Source organism: Coregonus clupeaformis, chromosome 15, assembly GCF_020615455.1.
Source record: "Coregonus clupeaformis isolate EN_2021a chromosome 15, ASM2061545v1, whole genome shotgun sequence".
Taxonomy (NCBI): domain Eukaryota; kingdom Metazoa; phylum Chordata; class Actinopteri; order Salmoniformes; family Salmonidae; genus Coregonus; species Coregonus clupeaformis.
Genome location: NC_059206.1, coordinates 36430639 through 36456579, shown reverse-complemented (window position 1 = coordinate 36456579; position 25941 = coordinate 36430639). Strand labels below are relative to the sequence as shown.

At 43.1% G+C, this 25941-nt stretch overlaps 1 protein-coding gene across 1 annotated transcript; it reads left to right on the top strand.

The window, feature by feature from the left end:
- Positions 1-4696: 4696 nt before the first annotated feature.
- LOC121582512 (ras-related protein Rab-14-like) lies at positions 4697-25219 on the top strand. The gene is made up of 8 exons (XM_041898362.2): positions 4697-4956; positions 16893-16951; positions 18501-18554; positions 21080-21257; positions 21878-21944; positions 22675-22762; positions 23309-23339; positions 23468-25219. Exons 2-8 carry the CDS (start codon positions 16900-16902, stop codon positions 23643-23645), a joined length of 648 nt encoding a protein of 215 aa, XP_041754296.1. The 5' UTR covers positions 4697-4956; positions 16893-16899; the 3' UTR covers positions 23646-25219.
- Positions 25220-25941: the final 722 nt, after the last annotated feature.

Genomic DNA, 25941 nt, shown 5'->3' with positions numbered 1-25941 from the left:
TACATCCCTGCCGGCCATTCCCTCCCCTACCCTGGACGACGCTGGGCCAATTGTGCGCCGCCCATGAGTCTCCCGGTCGCGGCCGGCTGCGACAGAGCCTGGATTCGAACCAGGATCTCTAGTGGCACAGTTAGCACTGCGATGCAGTGCCTTAGACCACTGCGCCACTCAGGAGCTCAATTACATTGATGGAAGCCACAATCTGTCTGGAATATTAAAGCTGATCTATCCCCTCAAAAAATAAAAATGAATAAAGAGAACCTCTGATCAGCTTGCTGTGAGTTAGATGCTTCCTTCTACATATTCCATATCAACAAAAATGACAATGGGTCTGATCGCCTCTGAAGTTCACAAGCTATATCATCTTATTGTTTATATGTCTGGATGTGAATCAGCAAAGAACTTTGATCTAGGGGGCCTACAAAATATAAACCTAGTTATCCTATGGAGTGAGTTGCAGTGGGCCGAGATCTCATCCCAATATATGTACAGTGCCTTCGGAAAGTATTCAGACCCCTTGACTTTTTACACATTTTGTTACGTTACAGCCTTATTCTAAAATGTATGAAATATTTTTTACCCCTCATCAATCTACACACAATACCCCATAATGACAACGCAAAAACAGGTTTTTAGAAATTGTAGCAAATGTATTAAAAATAAATAAGTATTCAGACCCTTTACTCAGTACTTTGTTGAAGCACGTTTGGCAGCGATTACAACCTTATCATAAAAGGCCTGATTGGTGGAGTGCTGCAGAGATGGTTGTCCTTCTGGAAGGTTCTCCCATCTCCACAGAGGAACTCTGGAGCTCTGTCAGAGTGACCATCGGGTTCTTGGTCACCTCCCTGACCAAGGCCTTTCTCCCCCGATTGCTCAGTTTGGCCGGGCGGCCAGCTCTAGGAAGAGTCTTGGTGGTTCCAAACTTCCTCCATTTAAGAATGATGGAGGCCACTGTGTTCTTGGGGACCTTCAATGGTGCAGACATTTTTTGCTACCCTTCCCCAGATCTGTGCCTCGACACAATCCTGTGTCGGAGCTCTACGGACAATTCCTTCGACCTCATGTCTTGGTTTTTGGTCTGACATGCACTGTCAACTGTGGGACCTTGTATAGACAAATGTGTGCCTTTCCAAATCATTTCCTATCAATTGAATTTACCACAGGTGGACTCCAATCAAGTTGTAGAAAAATCTCAAGGATGATCAATGGAAACAGGATGCACCTGAGCTCAATTTCGAGTAAAACAAGCATACATTTTGAGTTCTGATGGCATTTCTAAAAGTTATATTCTTCAAGAATCAGTGGCTATATATTAATAATTTTAAGGTCCAAAAATATATGTACCAATCCAAGATTGCCCCTTTAATAAAGGATTTAATTAAATTAATTAATTAAAGAAATCTGATGTCAACCAGATGCCATCAAATAGGCATCAACTCACATAAAAAACTCTTCAATCCATTATTATGGAACAATATCACCACAAACACTCTCTCTCTCTCTATCTCTCTCTCTCATAGGCCTGATCACCGACAACGATGAGACAGCCTATAGGGAGGAGGTCAGAGACCTGGCCGTGTGGTGCCAGGGCAACAACCTCTCCCTCAACGTGATCGAGACAATGGAGATGATTGTGGACAACAGGAAAAAGAGGACCGAGCACGCCCCCATTCCCATCGACGGGGCTGTAGTGGAACAGGTTGAGAGCTTCAAGTTCCTTGGTGTCCACATCACCAACAACCTATCATAGTCCAAACACACCAAGATAGTCATGAAGAGAGCACGATAAAGCCTGTACCTGTACACATCCCATCTGTAATTAGCCCACCCAACTACCTCATCCCCATATTGTTATTTACATTGTTATTTATTTTGCTCATTTGCACCCCAGTATCTCTATTTGCACATCATCTTCTGCACATCTATTACTCCAGTGTTAATACTAAATTGTAATTATTTTGCACTATGGCCTATTTATTGCCTTACCTCCATAACTTACTACATTTGCACACACTGTATATAGATTTTCTATTTTCTATTGTGTTATTGACAGTACGTTTTTGTTTATTCCATATGTAACCCTGTGTTGTTGTTGTTTTTAATCGCACTGCTTTGCTTTATCTTGGCCAGGTCGCAGTTGTAAATGAGAACTTGTTCTCAACTGGCTTACCTGGTTAAATAAAGGTGAAATAAAAAAAATAAAAAATTCCCCCTCAGGAGACTGAAAAGATTTGGCATGGGTCCTCAGATCCTCAAGAAGTTCTACAGCTGCACCATCGAGAGCATCCTGACTGGTACATCACTGGGGCCAAGTTTCATGCCATCCAGGACCTCTATACAAGGTGGTGTCAGAGGAAGGCCCTAAAAATGGTAAAAGACTCCAGCCACCCTAGTCATAGACTGTTCTCTCTGCTACCGCACGGCAAGCGGTACCGGAGCGCCAAGTCTAGGTCCAAAAGGCTTCTTAACAGCTTCTACCCCAAGCCATAAGACTCCTGAACAGCTAATCAAATGGCTACCCGGACTATTTGCATTGTTCCCATATCGGACTGCACCAATTGATTCTGATTTCATTGGCAACATTACCTATCCCGTTTAATTCATTGATAAGTATTTTTTTCACTTTGCATACTTCATTGCACATTTTTTATTAGTGCAAACAATGAAAATTGCCTCATTGCTCTTTGTCCAAGGGGCCAGGGTTCCGGTCTAGAAGCACAGTTTCGACTGCTCCTACAGTTTTGCTTTGGTACTGCAGTTTAACTAACGTCCGGCCCAGAAAGACAATTTCCGTACCCGGCCACATAGAGAAGTCAGATTTGAACATTCCTAAGACACTTTAGTCATCACCTTTGTGCACATAACATCCATTGAATGATTCAAATAATTGTTGCTGAGGCCAATTTTTTTTTTCCATCACTCACAGCCAGACTTAAGTAACCACATTGTGGACCTGTTACAATACATAAATGATGACGGATTTGGCGAATATCCACTTTGTTAGATCAAATTAATTGAATGTGCGCCAATCAGGTCAATGGAACGTCTGCATTCCATTGACTCCTTTACCGCATCTATTGCCGTGTTCACATGCTAGTCGGAAATAGGAAACTCAGAAATGTCCGACTTGCTGATTCGTTGAACGCTGCACGTGTATAACTACAACCAGTTAGCAAGTCTGACATTTTCGAGTTCTGACTAGCACGTGAACGTGGCATTAGTCTGCTATGTTTTTTGATGACATGATGACTTGGTTGCTGCTCACGCTGCTCCCTGTACGCACTGATGCCACGTTCATGTGCAAGTAAGAAACTCTGACATTTCCGACTTGCTAACTGGTTGTAGTAATACACGTGCTGCGTTCAACGAATCAGCAAGTCGAACAATTCTGAGTTTCCTAGTTCCGACTAGCATATGAACGCGGCATGAGTGCTAGTGCGCATGTGATGTTGGTCTTTATAAACTGGATGGTTTAAGCCCTGAATACTGATTGGCTGACAGCCGTGGCATATCAGACTGTATACCATGTGTATGACAGCACCTCGGGGGTTTGTGGTAAATGGGGGGTGGGGATGTGGGGGGCTAGGGTCAGTCTGTTATATCTGGTGTAATTGTCCTGTCTTATCTGGTGTCCTGTGTGAATTTAAGTATGCTCACTCTAATCCTCTCTCTCTCCCTCCCCTCCCGGAGGACCTGAGCCCTAGGACCATGCCTCAGGACTACCTGGCCTGATGACTCCTGGCTGTCCCCAGTCCACCTGGTCGTGCCGGACAAGCTGCCTTGTCCCGGACCTGCTGTTTTCAGCTGTTTTGAACTCTCTCTCTCTCTCTCTCTCTCTCTCTCTCTCTCTCTCTCTCTCTCTCTCTCTCTCTCTCTCTCTCTCTCTCTCTCTCTCTCTCTCTCTCTCTCTGAATGCTCGGCTATGACAAGCCAACTGACATTTACTCCTGAGGTACTGAACTGTTGCACCCTCTACAACCACTGTGATTATTATTTGACCCTGCTGGTCATCTATGAACATTTGAACATCTTCAAGAACAATCTGGCCTTAATGGCCATGTACTCTAATAATCTCCACCCGGCACAGCCAGAAGAGGACTGGCCACCCCTCAGAGCCTGGTTCCTCTCTAGGTTTCTTCCTAGGTTCCTGCCTTTCTAGGGAGTTTTTCCTAGCCACCGTGCTTGTACATCTGCATTGCTTGCTGTTTGGGGCTTTAGGCTGGGTTTCTGTATAAGCACTTTGTGACTTCTGCTGATGTAAAAAGGGCTTTATAAATACATTTGATTTGATATGGCCAATATACCACCATTGGGCTGTATCGAGGCATTCTGCGTTGTGTCATGCATAAGAACAGCCCTTAGCCATGGTACATTGGCCATATACCACACCCCCTCTGGCCTTACGCCTCGATCACACCGACAGTGTTTTGCATTTTGGTACACCAGAAGAAGTACATTAATTTCCAATGGAACGCTGCGTTTGCCTTGCAGCATTGGTTGCAGACGTTCTGTGTGGTGCATATGTTAGATTTATCGAACATATGTGTCAAACTGTACATGTAGACGGCTTGACAGAAATGGTAGCAGAAGGTGAATGTTGAACTTTTGTTGCAGACATATCCAGAAGATGCAATGACACTGTTGGTGTGATCGAGGCGTTATTGCTTAATAAGTATAAACCGGATGCAACCCGGATATAGTCGGTCCATGAATTGGCGTATGCGAACGTGAGTAGATTACCTTGAAAACAACGGGCGGACATCTTGGACGCAGTATCCAGTTCTTATTATACCGCAGTGCCTTTGTCCCAGAAGCCCATATACAACAGAGGAAACCCGGTGCGGTGCAAGCAGCCATCTTGGATAGACAGCCAAGGCAGATACTTCAGCCAGGATAACCTACAGATCCCTTCTGAAGAGCTCAAGACACACAACATTAAACCGACAATTCCCGGTGAGTACAAAAACATAATATAGACGTGCTCGTATCCACATATAACACATTTATAAAACTGTAAACATTTAGTCTTGCATAGTAAACTAACAACTAGCTAACATAATCTGCTAACATAGCAGCTAGCTGTCAGTTTCATAAATTGGCAACGTTTACCAGAGGGTGAGTACTAAGTTAGCTATCTAAGGAGATGTATTTTGCGTTGTATATATTTGTTTTTGCCATGCTTCAGTACCCGTGGTTTTGGCTAGCCATTGTGGTTTTCGGGGTATCTGTATTTTGGGAACTAGCTAGCTAGTATCAGTAGCTAGCTAGCTGACCGGAAGAGTACGTTGGCTAATGTTAAGTACCTATCAAATTTGTTGGCACAACATTTCACAAAAGGTAGCTAGCTAGTTTATGTTAGCAAGTTATCACGGCTCATCATGGTAACGCGTTACTCTGCCCTTTTGACCGATATAGCTACCTATTTGTAGAGACAATAAATGATGACACGCATTATGATTAGCTAGCTAGTGTATGGTGTAGTTAGCCAGATTAGCCTGTTTCTAGCTGGCTAGTTAGTTAGCTTGCTAGCTAGCAGGTCAGTGACGATATAGCTAACGTACGAGACTAGGCCCGATGTTATGGTCGTAGCTACTCCAGTTAGCTACCCACCCCTCTCCCAACTCAGTTGCCTGAATTAACTAGATATGTATTTCACAATGCAATTCTCGTAGCGTCCCATCATCTACAATAAACCAAGATGCTAGCTAGCGAACCTTAGCTAGCCAGCTATCTAAACAGACACCAACTGATGATGCCACGGTTTGTGTTGACAACATCATCAGTTAGCCAGACAGCTAGCTAGCCAACCATGGCCAGCTGATGGATGCTTTGTGGTGCTGGATCCTTAGCCAAATTAGTTTGTCAACCTTTTCATCTCATGTAGCTAGCTATAATCCGATGTGTAGCTACTTGAATTGTCAAAAATCAGTCACAAGCCAACTTTATTGTTCTGCAAAATTATGTGGCATTCATCATAGTACATCATATATTACTGAACAAAAATATGAAGGCAACAATTTCAAAGATTTTACTGAGTTACAGTTCATAGAAGGAAATAAATTCAGTAGGCCTTAATCTATGGATTTCACATGACTGGGCAGGAAGGTCCACCCACTGGGGAGCAGGGCCAACCATTCAGAATAATATTTTTTCCCCCAAAAAATGGCATTATTACAGACAGAAATACTCCTCAGCACCCTGCTGGGCTGGCGTGGTTACATGTGGTCTGCGGTTGTGATGCCGGTTGGATGTACTGCCAAATTCTCTAAAAAGATGTTGGAGGCGGCTCATGGTAGAGAAATTAACATTAAATTCTCTGACAAAAGCTATATTGGACATTCCTGAAGTCAGCATGCCAATTGCATGCTCCCTCAAAACTTGAAACATTTTTGGTATTGTGTTGTGACACAACTGCACATTTTAGAGTGGCCTTTTATTGTCCCCAGCACAATGTGCAATGATCATGCTGTTTAATCAGCTACTTGATATACCACACCAGTCAAATGGATGGATTATCTTGGCAAATGAGAAATGCTCACTAACAGGGATGTAAAGTAATTGGTGCACAATAATGTGTGTATGGAACATTCCTGGGATCTTTTATTTCAACTCATGAAAAATGGGACCAACACTTTACATGTTGCATTTATATTTTTGTTCAGTAGCTTAGCCAGCTATCCAGTAATCACAGATAACTAGAGCTGGGAATTGCCAGGGACCTCATGATACGATATTGTCATGATACTTAGGTGCCGATATTATATGTATTACTATTCTATATTGTGATTTTATTGCGAATTGATGTTCCAAATATATTGCTCACCATAAGTCTTCTGCAGAGGGACAAGGGAGAGCCATGAGAAAAACAAATTGGCTTCCTATTTAAAAAGATGGAGAAGAAGCTATGAAGGAAAAATACTGGAGTTTTGGTGCAGGTATAGCCAACTAACACAAACATGATATTGTCAAAACAATATGATATATCGTAAAAAATTATATTCCGACATATAATATCTCTGTGACAAGAGCAGAGGCATTTGGTGTTTTCTTGGCCTTGAATTTTACCATTCCATCTCTGCCTTTGGTAGTTGTGATCACAACCCAAAGGCACGTGCAATTTACCACAGGATTTGGATGTTGTATGACAGCATAACAATATGGCAATGAGTCAGAGAAGAGATCAAACAGCCCATATGTGTGTGACACTGATTATTTGTTCAACAACAGGAAATGGATGTGATAAAAAAGAGGTGACAGCTCTCTGTTATGAATCGGTGCGAGCAGATGGATAAGTATTGAGGCTGCAGTTTGGTCACATGCTGCTCTCAATTGCCCTCTCCTTGGATGGATACTCCACCTGGGCCTCACTCAGGAAAAGGGGAGTTTTTCCCATAATTTACCCAAAGAAGGAGTAGGCCTAGCGTTAGTGCCCACAATATGCGTGCTAGCAACAAGGCAGTCAGGACCTCCCACACCATGGACACAGTGGTGGTGGTGGTGGTTAACAGCAGGGGAATAGGGCTTTACCACCAGTTTAAATAGGTTCCTTAGAAAAGCAGTCTGGTGTGGTAGGCCACGTCACGGTCAGTTTATCAAATCCCTCACCGGAGCTTATCCCACACCCTAAGCACATGATTTCCCCTACCTCCTCAACTGCCTTTCTCCTTGTTTACCCCACAACTTCTCTTCTGAACTCTCTGCACTATTGTTTTTCAAGCAGATAGAGCTGCAATAGGGAGTAGTTTGCTGCAGGGTCTTAGCAGGGGTGTGTGCCACCCAAGGGTCTCTGACCAACCACGTACAGAGGGGAAAAGGCTTAGATGACTCCTTGACCTGGAATTACCCCACTCAGCTGATTAGCACGCATCCACTCAGTTCTGTTCTGGACGATGCTGCTCTCTCTTCCCTGTCTGGTTTACACATCACAATGAGAGCATCCTGCTCCCCTGTCTCCTTTTCACTTTCTACTTCTGTCTTTCACCGTCTCCCATCTTCTCTCAACCCACCCTAGCTCTAAACGGAAGCATTTGTCATAGTGCTAAATTGTTTAGCAGGAAAACTTGGTAGTTGAACAGCAGGCCACAGCACAGGTCTATTTCTGGTTGGCACCAGGCTCTGTTGCATAGCGATTTGAATCTCCGAACCTGCTTTAACTGCAATGCTGTTAAAACTACTGTGTACTGAACCACAGACTAAAGAGAAACTTCCCGGATAGAGGGAAACAAAATCAGACACTGTGATTACCATGATAATAGATTACTTAGTCACTATTATTCACAGGTTGTACTTTATAGGCTATTATTCAGGGTGATTGAATTTTAATTGTACTTGCAATACAGATGTCAGCTCTCAAACCCCACAATGTTAGACTGCATTACTTACAAGTGAATTTTGCAATGGGATCGATCATCGTCAGAACGCAGCCCTCTCTCACTGAATAGTTAATGCTCTGATGTATTAAAGTCTGATCATGTATTCATAAATAATACTGACTTCAACTTGAACTTCGTTATTTAATATTCTCTAGCCTATCTATTTGATCCAATAACCCCTCTGAATATGTTCTTCAGATGTGCATGACTGTGTGTGTATGTACAGTACCAGTCAAAAGTTTGGACACACCTACTCATTCAAGGGTTTTTCTTTATTTTTACTATTTTTTACATCGTAGAATAATAGTGACGACATCAAAACTATGAAATAACACACATGGAATCATGTGGTAACCAAAAAAGTGTTAAACAAATCAAAATATATTTGAGATTCTTCAAATAGCCACCCTTTGCCTTGATGACAGCTTTGCACACTCTTGGCATTCTCTCAACCATCTTCAACTGGAATGCTTTTCCAACAGTCTTGAAGGGGTTCCCACATATGCTGAGCACTTGTTGGCTGCTTTTCCTTCACTCTGCGGTCCGACTCATCCCAAACCATCTCAATTGGTTTGAGGTCAGGGGATTGTAGAGGCCAGGTCATCTGATGCAGCGCTCATCACTCTACTTCTTGGAAAAATAGCCCTTACACAGCCTGGAGGTGTTGGGTCATTGTCCTGTTGAAAAACAAATGATAGTCCCACTAAGCCCAAACCAGATGGGATGGCTTATCGCTGCAGAATACTGTGGTAGCCATGCTGGTTAAGTATGCCTTGAATTCTAAATAAATCACAGACAGTGTCACCAGCAAAGCACCCCCACACCATAACACCTCCTCCTCCATGCTTTATGGTGGGGAAATACTCATGTGTTCACCCACACCGCGTCTCACAAAGACTCCAGACCAAAGGACAAATTTCCACCGGTCTAATGTCCATTGCTTGTGTTTCTTGGCCCAAGCAGGTATCTTCTTCTTATTGGTGTCCTTTAGTAGTGGTTTCTTTGCAGCAATTTGACCATGAAGGCCTGATTCACACAGTCTCCTCTGAACAGTTGATGTTGAGATGTGTTTGTGACTTGAACTCTGTGAAGCATTTATTTGGCCTGCAATTTCTGAGGCTGGTAACTCTAATGAACTTATCCTCTGTAGCAGAGGTAACTCTGGGTCTTCCATTCCTGTGGCGGTCCTCATGAGAGCCAGTTTCATCATAGCACTTGATGGTTTTTGAGACTGCACTTGAAGAAACTTTTTCAAAATGCTTGAAATGTTCCGTATTGACTGACCTTCATGTCTTAAAGTAATGATGGACCGTCGTTTCTCTTTGCTTATTTGAGCTGTTCTTACAAGTGTAGCCTAGGTTATGCGCTCTGCAAACAACGGTTCCACTCCTACAATGACAACGCTAAGACTGTAATAATAATATATTGAATGCATTAACAGAAATTACCGTAACCAAACAAACATTGTAGATGACAAAGTATGGTAATTAACGGTACATGTACTACTGGGTGTGCCATCCCTGCGGTCTCTGCAATGGATTAGTCCATTCAGATGGGTGTGAATCAGACAGGTGTCTCCTGTGCCATAAATTGTTTGTATATATTTGCCACTGCTCAACTAAAAAAAATCTTGGTCGACCAAAGAATCGACCAGTCTACTAAATGGGGTCAGTCATGTAAGGATAGGTTATTTCCTATTATCACAGACTCTATGGAATATATTTCCATTGAAGCATCAATGGATAATGATTCAGAAAGGTGTCTGTGCTAAAAATAGCAGGCAGCTTCTAACAGTGATGCTCTAGGTGTGTGGGTGTGTACCTGAATCTGTCTTTATGTAAGTGTAGTTAGTTATAATTCAATAAATAAAAGGGTTGTTTCGGCATAAAGCCAACAAATGGGTTGTGTGGGTAGCTGGCATCTAGGGATACCATGGTTATTACTTAGGGCCTAGACCTATATGTGTATATAGCCTCATTATTGTTATTTTATAGCTTTTTTTAATCTTATTTTTTTAACTTTAGTTTATTTAGTAAATATTTTCTTAACTCTATTTCTTGAACTGCATTGTTGGTTAAGGGCTCGTAAGTAAGCATTTCACGATAAGGTCTACACCTGTTGTATTTGGCGCATGTGACAAATACAATTTGATTTGATATGTTTCTGTGCAGTAGCTAACCAGACTGATAAGAGGCATTAAAAGGTTGGAGCTGTGCACGGATGACGTAATTTCCTGAATATGAAGTCTGTCTGTAATGAAATCTCTTGCCTCAAGTGGACACAACAGTGATGTTCCTGCAGGGGATGTAGGCTGTCAGTACTTGCAGTATCGATGACATAATTGTCTAGAAGCCTCATTTATCTAAGTGTATCTTAGAAAATGGCTACTTATTTGCCATGCAGGTCTGTATCATTCTCTAATGATATTCATACACACACCTCAGTCTGCGCGGGGCCATGGACCTAAGCCTTTGTTACTGTGGTGAGACTAGCCTTGCTCTCCCATTTGGCTAACCACAGAACAAGGTTAATGTTTAGCATTACATTAAAACCTCTGGGTCATTCCGTATCGTTTCAGCAAGCCATGTCACCCACCATCTCAGATTGTTCCGAAATCGTTTCTGTAGATTAACATTCTTAAAACATTTTGTTGAAATATAATTTGATCTCAGAGAAATTAAGTTAATTGATTGCACCCAAATTGGCCATTTTAATTTATAGGATTCATATAATCTTCAATAAATATAATACCTAACATCCGATTTGGACCATAATTCTTGCTAACAATGAGGTAAGACATGAGGAATCCAATAAATGAACAATTGCCACCCACAGACCACCCACACCCCACGCCAATCCCACCCCAACAACCAGTATATAGTATCAGTTTTCTGTCTGACAAGTAGTATGGATCTGCTGCTTGGAGTATTGCTTCAACCTTTAATGTATTCCCTGTGAATCTGGTGATGTTTTTTTCCCCCTTTTTCAGAGAAATTAGCAACTGAAGTCGCTTACATTCTTTACCATAAATTAGTGTTAAAGTACCAGGGATGTAGCTCAGTTGATAGTGCATGGCGTTTGCAACGCCAGGGTTGTGGGTTCGATTCCCACGGGGGGCCAGTATAAAAAAAAAAAATATATAAAAAAAAAAATAAATAAAAAATAATAATAATAATTCACTAACTGTAAGTCGCTCTGGATAAGAGCGTCTGCTAAATGACTAAAATATAAAAAAATATATATATATATAAATATAAATATAAATATACCAAGTTTTACCCACTAGATGCCACTGTTCCTGCTACTACCACCACACCCTTTTATCCATTTTGCTGGTCTCTTGTGTTTTATTAATTGCATCACAACATTTTCTTTGCAACTTTGGGTGGAAAACCAATTGCTTTTGCTAATGATGAAAATAAATTAAATCAAGCCAGTCCTCCCATGAAAGCAATTCTCCAGGAAACGGCCCCTCTGTGTGTGGTTTAGTTCTTTAAAAAAAAAAGGTCTGGATTAGTTCCAGTGTTTCCCAACCCTGGTCCTCGAGTACCCCCAACAGTACACATTTGTATTGTAACCCTGGACAAGCACACCTGAGTTATACCATTCCTGGGGATTTGGCAAACAAGCAAAACATTAGGCTAAAGCAGTTCTAATGGTTTCAATGTTATAGTCTTCAATGGTAAAAATCCCAAACACACATTGTATAGTGTTTTCCAATGGGGTTGTGTGTAAAGGTAAATGTCACTAATCACACTACATATATAATTGTATTTTATTAGGGTTGTCAAAACATTTTAGTCACTAGCCCATTTCTCCATCAAAGTTTGGGCTTGCAGGAAAAGGCTTCATATGAGAATTCCCCCATACAGATAGCCCTCTCAGAGAGTTGCAATCCATTTAACCCCCTAGAGTCGATGTCCGCACCCCGGCGAAAAATAAATTAGCGTAAATAAATACATCCCCATCAAAATCCGTCAGTTTTAAGATAGAGATATAATGAAATGTTGCATGGGCTGCGTCTCAATCCGCCGACGTCGCCCTTCCGCATCTGCGGTGAAAAGTGGCAGAGCTAGAGCGGTGTGTTTGTCAGACCATGAGACATCCTGAAAATTGGTCTTCTCACAAATGTCTGTAGCGCCCGACCGGTTTGGCTTTAGTAACTATTATGACCCCTCTATGGAAAGGTGAGTCTCTTTCTTGTGCTTTTTGAGGTGGACTGACTACTCAGTAAACTACTGTCACACCCCTTTTACTCAGACTGTTAGTCTGTGAGAATCCTCAGAGCAGTTTGTTGCTTGAGGTTTATGAGGCAGAGAGGGAGCCCCCGTGGCTAGGAAACACTCCATTGAACATGGTGCATGATAATGGTTGTGAACCACCCTAACGTAAACACCCATTTGGTGCTATGCAGTTTTTGTTTGAGCTTTTCATTGTGTGAGATTAGGCTACATCTCCAAAGAAGTTCTCTATCTTTGTCATGATGAAAAACAAGTGTGTAAGCTATTTATTAAGTAATTAACCTCCCAAATGTGACATTCATTTTGTAATTAGTTATTAATCATGATTGACTGCTGACCTAGAGATTGTAATTAGGGGTGTGAATGTTTAAACTTTTAAATTAAATTGGGATCCTTAACGTTAAGAAAAAACCCTAATGGAAAAACTGGCCCCACCCACCACAAAATTAAAATCACAGTGCAGCTTGCTCGCCTGCACTCTCATTGCTAGCGTGTTTAGGCTTCGGTCTGTTGCGTGTAGAGTATATTAACCTATTCTTTGATGATAGGCCCTGCTTTACGAGACATTGCAAGCCAAGAAATTGCAAAATACATCATTCCATTGCGAGATACAGCTTTTGATTGCCGATAGATAGATAGGCCTAGTGCATGGTTCTGACTCAGTTTGCCTGGTGGCCGACCTTCCTATACTGTGCCCCTCCCCGCTCTCTCGCCAGCTCACTATGAAAGTGTTTGTTCTCAGAAGTACAGCAACTAATCAGTCTCCTGTGTTCCAAAAATACTTAATCTTTAGGAGTCGATTCCTAGTGGAAGATTTTTTTCTTTCTACTGAACGTCTTGGTAAGTCACGGTATTTAACAAACTTTAAAGTACTTTTTTAGCTGAGCGCTGTCTGCGTGCAGGCAGGAAGGCTGCGCACAGGTAGTTTGAGATTATTTGATTGACAATTCTGGTCGCCTAGTGATGGATGTTTGTCCAGTTTCAGAAGCGGCATTCCTTTAGACAATTCAAATGACCATTCACTAGCGCTTCGAAACTATCTCCAGAGAAGATTTCGTGTCGGCATTTAAAAAACGTAGTGTACCCTTACAGAAAAACATGCTGTAGCCGAGGTGCTTTCAAGGGTATATGACTGAGGTATAACCTCATTGCCCGGCCCTAGCGTCTTTTTAAAGTGATCATTATTCTGAATTGTTTTAACTGAAAAGCATGGGAACCGGTTAATAACGTTCTGGACCTTTTTTTCCAGGGCACAAAAAACGCGAACAAAGCGCCTATGCCAAGCCTTCACTCTGTCACTCAGACTTATTCCAGTGTCTGCCTGCAAGCTGAACATCTTTGCCAGTGTTTGCATGTGTAGGCTACCTCCCCCTCCGAAGCATAGGCTACTGTTACAAGCGTGATTCGGAAATTAGGTCTTAGGCTTTTTCAATGCTAATTAAGGATACTATAGTTTATCACGTTTCAAATTGGATTATTAACTACAAAAAGTTAAGACGTGTTTATTTTAATTCTGGTTCCGCTCTGCACACACAAGCTTGTTAGCTAGCTAGCTCTGGTCGGAAGTTCAAAGACATTCAAAGTTCCTTCTTAGAAGCCGCTCCTCCGTAGGTATAAATATGTGGTTCTAATTCAGATAATGCATGTCCTAACAAGATTCTCAGCACTTCAAGCAAAGCCTCCTCCACCCTCTCTCGTGCTCTCCCCGCCCGCAAAATTTAACGGAACGAAAAAATATGTTTCTGTTAAGAATGAAACAAGTCTTAACCCCTGGTTTAAACGTTAAGCAAAATTGTCAATTTGTCACATCCCTAATTGTAATGGAAAATGACAGATTGTAGGTTCATCATGGGATGGTAATAACAAGGAGTCTGGCTCTGCTGTGTCTCATCTTGTTACAGTTCATAGTACTGTTGTGAATAGGATTAAGGCTTCTTGGAATAACTCCCCTGACAGGCCCTCTCCTTGCAGCCTCCCTAAGGGTACTTGTTTGGCCTCCCTTCCTCATCTAGGCTAAGGGCATTGTCTACTCCTTTTACACAACCTGTCCACAGAATGCGTCCCAACTACAAATAATATTCCCTTTCTCCTGAAGTGTACACTTGTTCACTACTTCCATCAAATCTAAAAGCATTAGATTAGTGGAGGCATGGGCTAGAGGGAGTTTCCAACATATTTTTTATTCCAATCATTTCCTTTCAAATCAATGAAGGGCAGTGAACAAGTGCACACTTTGGGAGGAAGGAGAGAATGCCTAATTGGGACATAGCCAGTGTCAGTTGTCTGAAGCTTGACGACTTCATGCTGATTTGATGGACAGACATCGGTTCGGTTAGGCCATGTAGATTAATTTCATATAGATATTGGAGTTAAATATACTGACTGATACATCGCTATCTGATGGTTTCAGCTCCAGCTGTGTTGAATCTAGTCTCGAAAACCAGAGCCTAGGCGCAACAGTGACTAGGGTCTGGTTTCAATGATGGACTCTTTTGTCATAGAGGAGCTACATTACTGCCGATGTCACTACCTTATCCGCTTCAATAAAATACATAATAATCTAGCAAGATGGAGATCAGAGGTTATTTTTTATGAGTGCATTTCGCAAGTGGCTAGTTTGCGTCAACTACTACCTTCACAATTCTCTTATCGAAGTTGCAAATAGAGTCTGTCATTGAAACCAGACCCTAGTTACTGTTGCCTAGGGTCGGGTTTTCGAGACTAGGTTGAATCCTACCCATATGTTTGAGAGATCAGTGCTGCTGGGCCTACTGTCTAACTGAGAAATCACATGACAGGAATCTTGAGTAATCAGGAACGTTTCATACTACCAAGACTTCTGTTTATTTCTCAGACAGCAAGCTGCTCTGTCTGTATAGTATGGTCTGAGACATGGTGACATAACAATTTACAGACCATATTGATCAATAAATAGGCCCAATGTTGCAGTTTAGTGTTATGGAGTGGTGAGCAGCTAGACACAATGTTACAGCTGAAAAAGGTCCTTCAGAAAGTATTCACACCCATTGACTTTTTCCACAGTTTGTTGTGTTACATCCTGAATCTAAAAAGTCAATAAGTATTCAACCCCTTTCTTATGGCAAACCTAAATAAGTTCAGGAGTAAAAATTGGCTGAACAAGTCACATAAGTTGCATGGACTCAATCTGTGTGCAATAATAGTGTTTAACATGATTTTTGAAAGTCTGCCTCATCTCTGTACCCCACACATACAATTATCTGTAAGGTCCCTCAGTCGAGCAGTGAATTTCAAACACAGATTCAACCACAAGGACCAGGGAGGTTTGCCAATGCCTCGCAAAGAAGGGCACCTATTGGTAGATGGGTAAAAAAAATTAAACAGACATTTAATATCCATTTGAGCATGGTGAAGTTATTAATTACACTTTGGATGGTGTATCGATACACCCTGTCACTACAAAGATACAGGCATCCTTCCTAACTTAGTTGCTGGAGAGGAAGCAAACCGTTCAGGGATTTCACCATGAGGCCAATGGTGACTTTAAAACAGATTTTAATGGCTTTGATAGGAGAAAACTGAGGATGGATCAACAACATTGTAGTTGCTCTACAATACTAACCTAATTGACAAAGTGAAAAGAAGGAAGCCTGTACAGAAGAGATTTTTTTCTCTCCAAAACATGCATCCTGTTTGCATTAAAGTAATAGTTTTGAATTAAATGTACTTGAATATGTTTGTCTAGCAATCATCAACAACCAATTTGACAGAGCTTGAAGTATTTTGAAAAGAATAATGGGCAAATGTTGCACAATCCAGGTGTGAAAAGCTCTTAGACTTACCCAGGAAGACTCACAGGTGTAATCACTGCTAAAGGTGCTTCTACAAAGTATTGACTCTGGGATGTGAATACTTATGTAAAATGAGATTTCTGTATTTCATTTTCAATAAATGTGTAAACATTTCTAAACATGTTTTCACTGTCATTATGTGGTTTCTGTGTGTAGATGGGTGAGAAATCAATTGAATCCATTTTGAATTCAGGCTGTAACACCACAAAATGTGAACTAAGTCAAGGGGTATGAATACTTTCTGAAGGCACTGTAATTGTATGGTAAGCCCAAGCACTGTACAATTTAAATGGGATTGTGAGTGATCTCGACAAAATGTATTGATAATGTGTGGTTTCTACATGATACCCAAATAGAATTGATTCATAGACCCACAAGCACCAAAGCAGGCCGGTAATGGCTACATTGTCTCTGACTCATCTCTAAGTGTTCTCTCTCTCTTTCAGAGCCACGATGGCCACCGCACCGTACAACTACTCTTACATTTTCAAATACATCATCATTGGTAAGTGAGCCGTGAGCGAGCGTGCTGAGGGAGTGGAGTGGAGGCCTGTGTTTGTATACTACTGTGCTGTATGTGGGTCACCCAGTGGCTGCAGTTAGTACACAACTCAGTGAGATGTTACTGCTGCTCTCCCAACACAAGCCCTGGAAGAGTTCCTATCAGTAGACTAGAGACTAAAACTCCAGGCCCTACCAATGACCCGATCACAGCAGATTTTCTTTGATGCAGTATGAGGTTACCACCTAAGTGATTTAAAACACAATAAATGTTTCCCCAAGAAGCTAGCCTAAGCCAAGCTGAATGGTTTGTGTTATAATGAACCAACAGTGTACTAGTAGCAGGGTAATTAATTCACAAATACATTAATTATTGCTCTCCTTCTGTCTGGTCTAAATAACTAACAGAAAAAAAGCAATGAGCATGAATAGCCTACATTTGTGGAGGTGGCTTTTTAAAAAAAATTTATTATTTGTTTTGTCATTTAGCAGACGCTCTTATCCAGAGCGACTTACAGTTAGTGAGTGTATACATTATTTTTAAAAAATTATACTGCCCTCCCGTGGGAATCGAACCCACAACCCAGGCGTTGCAAACGCCATGCTCTACAAACTGAGCTACATCCCTGCCGGCCATTCCCTCCCCTACCATGGACAACGCTGGGCCAATTGTGCGCCGCTGCATGGGTCTCCCGGTCGCGGCCGGCTAAGACAGCCTGGATTTGAACCAGGATCTCTGGTGGCACAGCAGTTAGCCTTAGACCACTGCGCCACTCGGGAGGCAAGGTTTAACTTACAACTTACGTGGTCCAGTTTTCCAATTAGTATTTTCCCACCTGTTTGGTACCCTAAAACTGGGCAGTTAAATCACTATCTCAACATCTCTCCAGCTAGCTGTAGGTTGTTTACCGTGGTGCATCGAGGCCTTAAAAGCCCCACCTTAATGTCAACACATTTCCCTTCTTTGTCTGAGTGTGGACCTGTTTGACAACAGCCAAAAGCCCCCGTCATGTTCTCCTCTTGTTTGCTGTCTGTTACGCAGACGACAATGTGGTCATACAACACACACACACACACACACACACACTTTACACACATCACTTTAGCTCCATAGCTAGAGCAGACATTAGTGTATAGGCCTAAACAAACAAAAGATGCTCTGCACTCCCCCACTCTAACTACCAGCCTTCCATTCAGTCAAAGCCCTGCAGGTCCATTCATGCTGCCTCTTCAAGTGGTCTCACATGTGTAAATAGCATTCTGTTAATAATGTCTGAGGAGGAGAGGGAAGATGCTTTAAATGAGAACTTGTTCTCAACTGGCTTACCTGGTTAAATAAAGGTGAACAAAAAAATGCTATTTCTCTGCTACAACTAGGACTCAGTCTTTCCTGGTCAGACCAAGTGGTCAGGGAAAACTCCTCCCTCCCTAGAAATTAGATATGACATCATAGGAAATAAGTTATGTCTGCAAAAAATATATATATCCATCTTGTATGTTATGTTGAGATAGGATCCATGTTCAAACACCTCTCTCACCTTCTCTCTCCATAGGGGACATGGGGGTAGGGAAGTCGTGTTTGCTTCACCAGTTCACAGAGAAGAAATGTAAGTACATCCCCGGCTCCCCACTGACTCCAGACAGACACAACCCTCCCTCTCAATCTACTCTAAATCCCTTCTGATGCCTTCAGCCTCACATGCTGACTAGACCGGGCGCGACCGGGCGTCCACGTGCGCCATCGCGTGCATGTTGATTTTTTTCCATCCACACCAGATGCGATCAGGACACGCAGGGTGAAATATCAAAGCGAACTTTGAAAGAACTATATTAATTTGGGGACAGGTCGAAACACAAACATTCATGGCCATTTAGCTAGCTAGCTTGCTGTTGCTAGCTAATTTGTCCTGCGATATAAACATTGGAATGCACAAGGTCTTTTTCTTCTGGATCTTTGTAGAATTTTGACCCATTTTGAGTCACACCAAATTGTGTGTTCTCTACCCCGATAATGAATCCACAGATAAAAGAGGAAAGTTAGTTACTTTCTAGTATCTCTCCTTCTCTCCTTCATTCTTCTTCTTGTTCTGTGGACTTTATATGGTGGTTGGCAAACAACTTTAAAGTGCATTACCACCACCAACTGGACTGGAGTGTGGACCTCAGTTCATCTTTCAATCACCCACGTGGGTATATGCTCCTGAAACCAATGAGGAGATGGGAGAGGCAGGACTTGCAGCGCGTCAAGTGAAAAAAATAGAGCCAAGTTCTGTTTTAGCGCCTGGCTATGCAGACTCACGCGAGCAGTTTGGATGAAATTATTGAATAACATGCATGTGTACATTTTATTTTGCAACGCCCGTGCACGTAACACGAGCATTGTGGTCAGCATGTCAGTCACGTCACTATAACACCCAGGAGTTTGTAATACGTTTTAATGGCAGTATTAGCAGCAGTAAGTGCAGACGCTCTCCTCCTCATTTGGTCTATCTAGCATCTATCTAGCATCACATCCTGCACGGCTCAGTCTCAGTCACACAAGTGGCCCATAGACGTGGCTCTGAACGAACAGGCTGCTACTTTGTGAGTGCTGAATGTCAGGTTTGAATGCTTCCTCTCTGCCGCTGGTTAACATTGAAACGCAGGTGGTAAAAAACCAACTGGCAGGCTGCTCTGCCAGTCTGAAATTGATACTTGACCCACCTGCTCTCTCTGTTGCCTCACAATGGAGGGTAAGTGTCTGTATACGATTTAAGAGTGCACCTGATTTTTCTGTGTGGTTGGATGTGCCTGTGTAAGACTGTATGTGTAGAAAGATGTATATGGGTTCTGTTAATACTCTCAGTTGGTGCTAGCTGTGTCACTGGAAGGCTGTTCTGTATGGTAGTTCAGAGCGAGAGAAGGAGAGAGAGATTGAGCAGGGGTAGGAGGGGGTGTAGTTACAGTAAAGCTGGGTGTACACTACATGTTTTTTTCCCCGACTAAGCTGTCCCAGACACGTTTCTGAGATCGGAGACAAAATCCCCATGTCGTTGCCTACTCGGGGCACGCGGCCGTCACTGCCGCTCGTTCAATGTGAGTGGGTCAGAGACACAATCTGAGGCTACCGATCCCGTATTTGAGTAGTCCCAGATGTGCCAATATTTTCAAACGTTTGATTTTATCAGCACAATCGGCAATGCTCTTTTTTTATTTGTTTTATTGTCAAATACACCGGATAGGTGTAGTGAAATGTGTTGTTTTACAGGGTCAGCCATAGTAGTACGGCACCCCTGGAGCAAATTAGGTTTAAGTGCCTTGCTCAAGGCCACATCAACAGATTTTTCACCTTGACGGCTCGGGTATTCGAACCAGCGACCTTTCAATTACCACTAGGCTACCTGCCACCCTACCTTCTTGTAGTGCGAGATGTGCAATGAACATTTTTGAGAGTGGTGACCAGCAATAGCCAATGAGAGTTCGCCAGACATTGTATCACATCACCCAGAATGTACTACTAGTATGCATTTGTACTTGCCTTTAACCAAAGCCAGTGTCAAATCGTTACACCTCTGATGTTTACAAGCAATGTTATTTAGTTCAAAATGTTGGCTAAATATTTCAACTCTCTATGGCAAGCGTGAATATCTGACTAAAAACGTTTGAGGCTGCTTTGAGCACAGCTCGTTCTAGCTACGTTAAGTCTAATCACATCACATTGTTTTGGCGAGAACGCATGGTATGGAGAATCCTCACGACCAAGAGAAGAATCTCCACATGTTTGGCAAGACAAAAAACTACAGGAAAGATGGTGGTTTAATGTGAGAGGCTCAACGATGTTAGGATTTTGGAAGTCGTGTAGTGTACACCCGGCATAAGGGGAGTAGAGAGCAGGGAGGGAGAGAAAGAAAGCGAGATGAGTCAGGCTGAGGAAGTGTGTTAGGTCTACTGAGTCAGTCTTGCATGATGGGAGATGTAGTTCAGTTCATTCCATTGAGTCTCCACATGACTCTTGATAAAGAAGTGAGATTGAATTAATTCCACTGCTGTGTTTGATTTCAATTGATTTCTGGATGTTTTAGGGAAACCTCATTGGATTCCTCTTTGCCTAGCCTAACGACCAGTGCCTTTTCCCAATCTCTCTCTCCTCCAGTCATGGCGGACTGCCCCCATACGATCGGCGTGGAGTTTGGCACGAGGATAATCGAGGTGAGCGGCCAGAAGATCAAGCTGCAGATCTGGGACACGGCGGGCCAGGAGCGCTTCAGGGCTGTCACACGTAGTTACTACAGGGGGGCCGCGGGCGCACTCATGGTCTACGACATCACCAGGTACACACACACACACACACACACACACAGATGTGCCCGAACATTAAAGCTCCATGTAGAAGCTGCCTGTAGGTCCAGATCTAGGGTCAGATGATCCTAACCTAAACCATTAGGTTGAGAAACACACAACTGACCTCGGATAAGCATCTAGGGGTCAACTTCATCCTACTCTTCCTGGCCCCCTCAGCCTGTTCAACAATACACAACCCACCCATTACCTGACTAGTCAGATTATCTGTCTTCAGTTGGTCTGTGTCTGTAGGCCTATGTGTGAGTAGGAGAGGAAAAGAGGCAGATACCATGAAGTGCGCCCCCCTCTCTTCCTGAGCAAACATGGTGTCTGCATCCTGTTGCCCTCCCTCTTTCCAAAACGAATTTTAGCGCTGCACGTTGACACCTGTGCCTCAGACTAAGAACTAATGTCAGAACTGAAGAAGAGTCAGTAAGCGATATCAGGACGTCTTTTCTATAAGTGAAAGGCTTTAGATACAGGCCCACAGACATGTCGCCGTGTGTCACCACCGCGCCTTTGATCCCACTTAGGATGTGGCACAATCTGTTTTGTCCCAGCATGTCGCCATGGTAAGTAATGTCCTCTTCTGTGTGTGTGTGTGCCACAGGAGAAGCACATACAACCACCTCAGCAGCTGGCTGACTGACGCCAGAAACCTCACCAACCCCAATACTGTAAGTATTGTTTCACGTTATGTTTCGCACTGTTCCTCTGGCTGCCTGTCTGACTCTCTAACACACTGTGTCTGGTTGGATGTCTAATTCTACTGCCAAGGTTCCTGTCTGTCTTTCTCTCTCCTCATTTGTCTTTTTCTCCCTGTCCCATTTCTCGCTGTCCCTCCCTTTCTTGCTCTCTCTCTCATCCTGTCTCTCTTTCACTCTGTGTCTCTCACTCTCTCACACACACTGTGCTTTATCCCACTGCAGCACACCCATTGTGTTTGCTTGATGTCCTAGAGCCCCGTCCATCTCTAAATTGGATTTGGACAAAAATTATGGCGAAATCACACTGCTTTTATTTACGGATCAGAATATGCTTTTAACTTGTTTGTACAAAGGTAATATCCTAAACTCACTCAAACAGTCAGCTAGTTTGTACTCAAAGACAACAGAGTCTCACGTTGGAAAATGATACATGACTAGTGCTCAGATGCATTGGAAATGGAATATTCATATCTGTATCTTTCATGGTGTGTAGCCGATACAGTATGTATTGCTGAATCCATTTCTCACACCGATGCTAAGTTATAAGAGCTCTCTTTCTAAGACGCTGGGTAAAGTGAGCGAGCTGTCTCATATGTCGTTTTCTGCCTGTAAGTGAGTGAGTAATAGGTGTGAGTGAGGATGCTGCTGTTCATGTGTTTGGTATCTGGAAGACTGACTGACTCGGTCTGTCCTCCCCCAGGTGATCATTCTCATAGGTAACAAAGCAGACCTGGAAGCCCAGAGGGACGTCACGTATGAGGAGGCCAAGCAGTTCGCTGAGGAAAACGGTGAGACGGAATACCCTCACTCGATGAGAGCGAGAAGGATTGAGAGAGATGGAAGCGGAGTAAAACTCACATCAATCTCTCTCTATCCCTCCCAATGGAATTGACTGTGCGATAATAACCCCACACTTTCACTTGGGCTGGGATTCAACCCGATTGTGATTGTAGACAACGCAGCTTTTAAAGGCAAAGTTACCGCGTTCGTTGAGATCGCGTTCAAGGTCAACGCTGCAGATGCCCGCTCAATTAGAAATGACCTTTAAATGTCAATTGCGCAGTAATGCGGCCCTACCGCAGATCAGAAAGAATCCTGGCCTTGGTGATTGGAAGGAGAGCAAGAGAGGGGTGTGAGGAAGAACAGATCAAAAGGAGCAACTCGTCTCTGATAGAGGGAGAAAGAGGAGTAAATGGCACATGCATTCAAGCACAGAGTGCAAAAGACGTGAGGACACATTCATAGAGCGAGTGAGCGATAAGTATAGGTAGGAGGGTGGTTGGGGAACTGTATTTTTCTTCTGCAGTAGTCTGACTCCATTCCTTGTGTTACAGGTCTCTTATTCCTGGAAGCCAGCGCAAAAACGTAAGTTAACTGACCTCTGTACATTCCGCCTGCTTTCACCGCAGACATTTTCAATGGTCTGAAATGTGCTGAAATGCTCCGACGAGTTCCTAACCGTGTGACTGACTGACTGGCTGTCCTCTTCCCAGGGGTGAGAACGTGGAGGATGCCTTTCTGGAGGCGGCTAAGAAGATCTACCAGAACATTCAGGATGGCAGTCTGGACCTGAACGCTGCAGAGTCAGGTGTCCAACACAAGCCCTCCGCCCCCCAGGGAGGCCCGCTATCCAACGAACCACAGCCCCAGAGGGAAGGCTGCGGCTGCTAATGACCAACGCCTTTCTCTCTGTCCTTCTCCACCCACTCTCTCTCTCTTTCCTCATCCTCCCTCCATCACCCCCTGCCCCTCCATTGTCCACTGGGACTGCATGAGTGTGGGTCACGGGTGGAGGGAGGGAACAAGGGATGTGTTGGCTGGCCTGGGTTGTGTAGTAGTGTACGTCCCACTGCCTCCCTCCTTCTTCCCTCTATTCATCTCTCTCTCCTCTTCCTTTCCGGTCTGTGCATCCTCCTCCTCCTCCTCCATCTTTTCACTTGGTCGTCGTCTTCACTTCTTTCTCTCGTTTCTTCTCTTCCTCTCCTCCTCTGCTCCATTCAGTCCAGCTCATCTGCCATGGGATTCCAAATCCACACACATTTACATATATATAAAGACATGGGTTACTGACACATAGATGGGTAAACCTGAAGAAAAGCTTTTTTTAACGTTTCCTTTTATAGCTTCTACTATATTATCAATCGAGTCTCATCTACCACATCCGAAACCAACCAAGCCTGTATAGTCTAACCTCCACTGACGTTGAATTATCCAGACAGTCTCCGCATCTCTCACCCCGCATCACTACTGCATGGTTTAATGATCTAGGACTATTTTTAATTGAACTGAAATTACATGTGTATGATTTAACATTTTCCCTCAATGGCTTGGGCTCTTCCGGTGGTGGAGATGGTTAGTGAAAGCAATGATGTAATGTATGACGCGATCCGCTACTGATCACTATTAGCGGTGCTATGCGAGGTGTGTGTGTGTGTGGGTGCGCGCGTACGTGTGTGTATTTGGTCTAGTTGTTGAACCTGGCCTAGAACAGGTTTCTACTCTACCCAAAGCTTTCCCCTCTGGTCCTTATGGTAAAGCTCTAATACTAGGCAGAGATGGAATCCCTCTAATGGTGTCCTATAGTACACCTCAGAGTGGCAACACTAGTGTAGTAGAGAGACACTTTAAAGCCCAAGACAGCTGGAATTCCCCAGAAACGCCTCTACCTACTTGTCTTTCTCCTTAGATGATGTCACAGGAAAGGCTCTGGGTGATTTCCTGCCAGTACAGTGTGTGTGTGCAGGGATGGGGAAGGGATTTCTTTGACTAAGTTAATGACACTTAAGAAAACAAGACACGTTTTCCTTTATGGGAAGGATTCCTTCAGATCATCAGTTTCATTGCACCAACTTCGTCCTCTCCTCTCCCCCCCAGCCCATATCAATAGAATCTGTCTGTCCTTACCAGCATTTTTTTTGTCGTCGTTTGTTGCCTTATTGTTATGGTTAATATTATTACTGTTTAATATTTTATTTGCTGCGCTTGCACTACATACTGCTTTTGGACTACATACTTCTGTCAAACAAACTGTTTTACAATATGGTGATATTTTTGTGGAGAACATGGTAACTGGTGTAACACGTGGGTGCTGATGAAAAGACTGAGGTAGAAGATGCCCCCTAAGTCCAGAGCTAGGATATTTTTTTTAAAAGTCAAATTGGGGCTGTTTTATATTTGTCCTGTTTCTTCAAATCAAATTTTATTGGTCACATACGTGTTTAGCAGATGTTATTGCGGGTGTAGCGAAATGCTTGTTACATGTACAGGTGTGAAATGGAAATGTATTTTTTTTGCATATCCCACTACCCCAGAGACACCCTCGGAGAGTGGTGTCACGGCCAGGGATCAGCCATTGACAGTGACGCTGGAGCAATTGGGGTTAAGTGCCTTGCTCAAGGGCAGATCGACAGATATTTCACCTAGTCGGCTCAGGGATTTGAACTAGCAGCCTTTCGGTTACTGGCCCAAAGCTCTAACGACTAGACTATCTGCTTCGATCAGCTTACCCTACTCCAGTCCTTACCTTACCTATTATGAGGTGAGTAATTCAAACCGACCCCAGATCAACGCTAAGGGGCATCTTAACCCTACACCTGTGGTCCCTCGCCCCAGCCCACTCTCCCCATATGCTTGTATAGTAACGAAACCAAGCAACATGCCCCACCAAAACGGCCCCAAATGGGAAAAGTTTGAATTTCTTCAAGCTCAATTTCTGTACCATAAGAATAATTTCGCTGTATATATTGCTTGTATATCTGTTGGTGACCATGCTATTTGGAGGATAGGCAAGCCCAGAGATTGAAGATAAACATGCTGGCTTCGTAGATATCTGTAGAGTTGTTTGTGGGGAGCTTGTATTTCATGCTTGGGAATTCTGTAACATAGGCCTAGATTTCATCAGACCAAGTGTTAACCGTTGATATGCATAGCTGATGTTTTGGAGCTGTCAAATCGGTGAGCAGCTGCT

Coding starts and splice junctions, on each gene's coding strand:
- LOC121582512 (XM_041898362.2), top strand. CDS start 16,900: ATGGCCACCGCACCGTACAACTACTCTTACATTTTCAAATACATCATC. Junction 22,763..23,308: donor GCAGTTCGCTGAGGAAAACG/GTGAGACGGAAT, acceptor CTTGTGTTACAG/GTCTCTTATTCCTGGAAGCC. Junction 23,340..23,467: donor CTGGAAGCCAGCGCAAAAAC/GTAAGTTAACTG, acceptor TCCTCTTCCCAG/GGGTGAGAACGTGGAGGATG.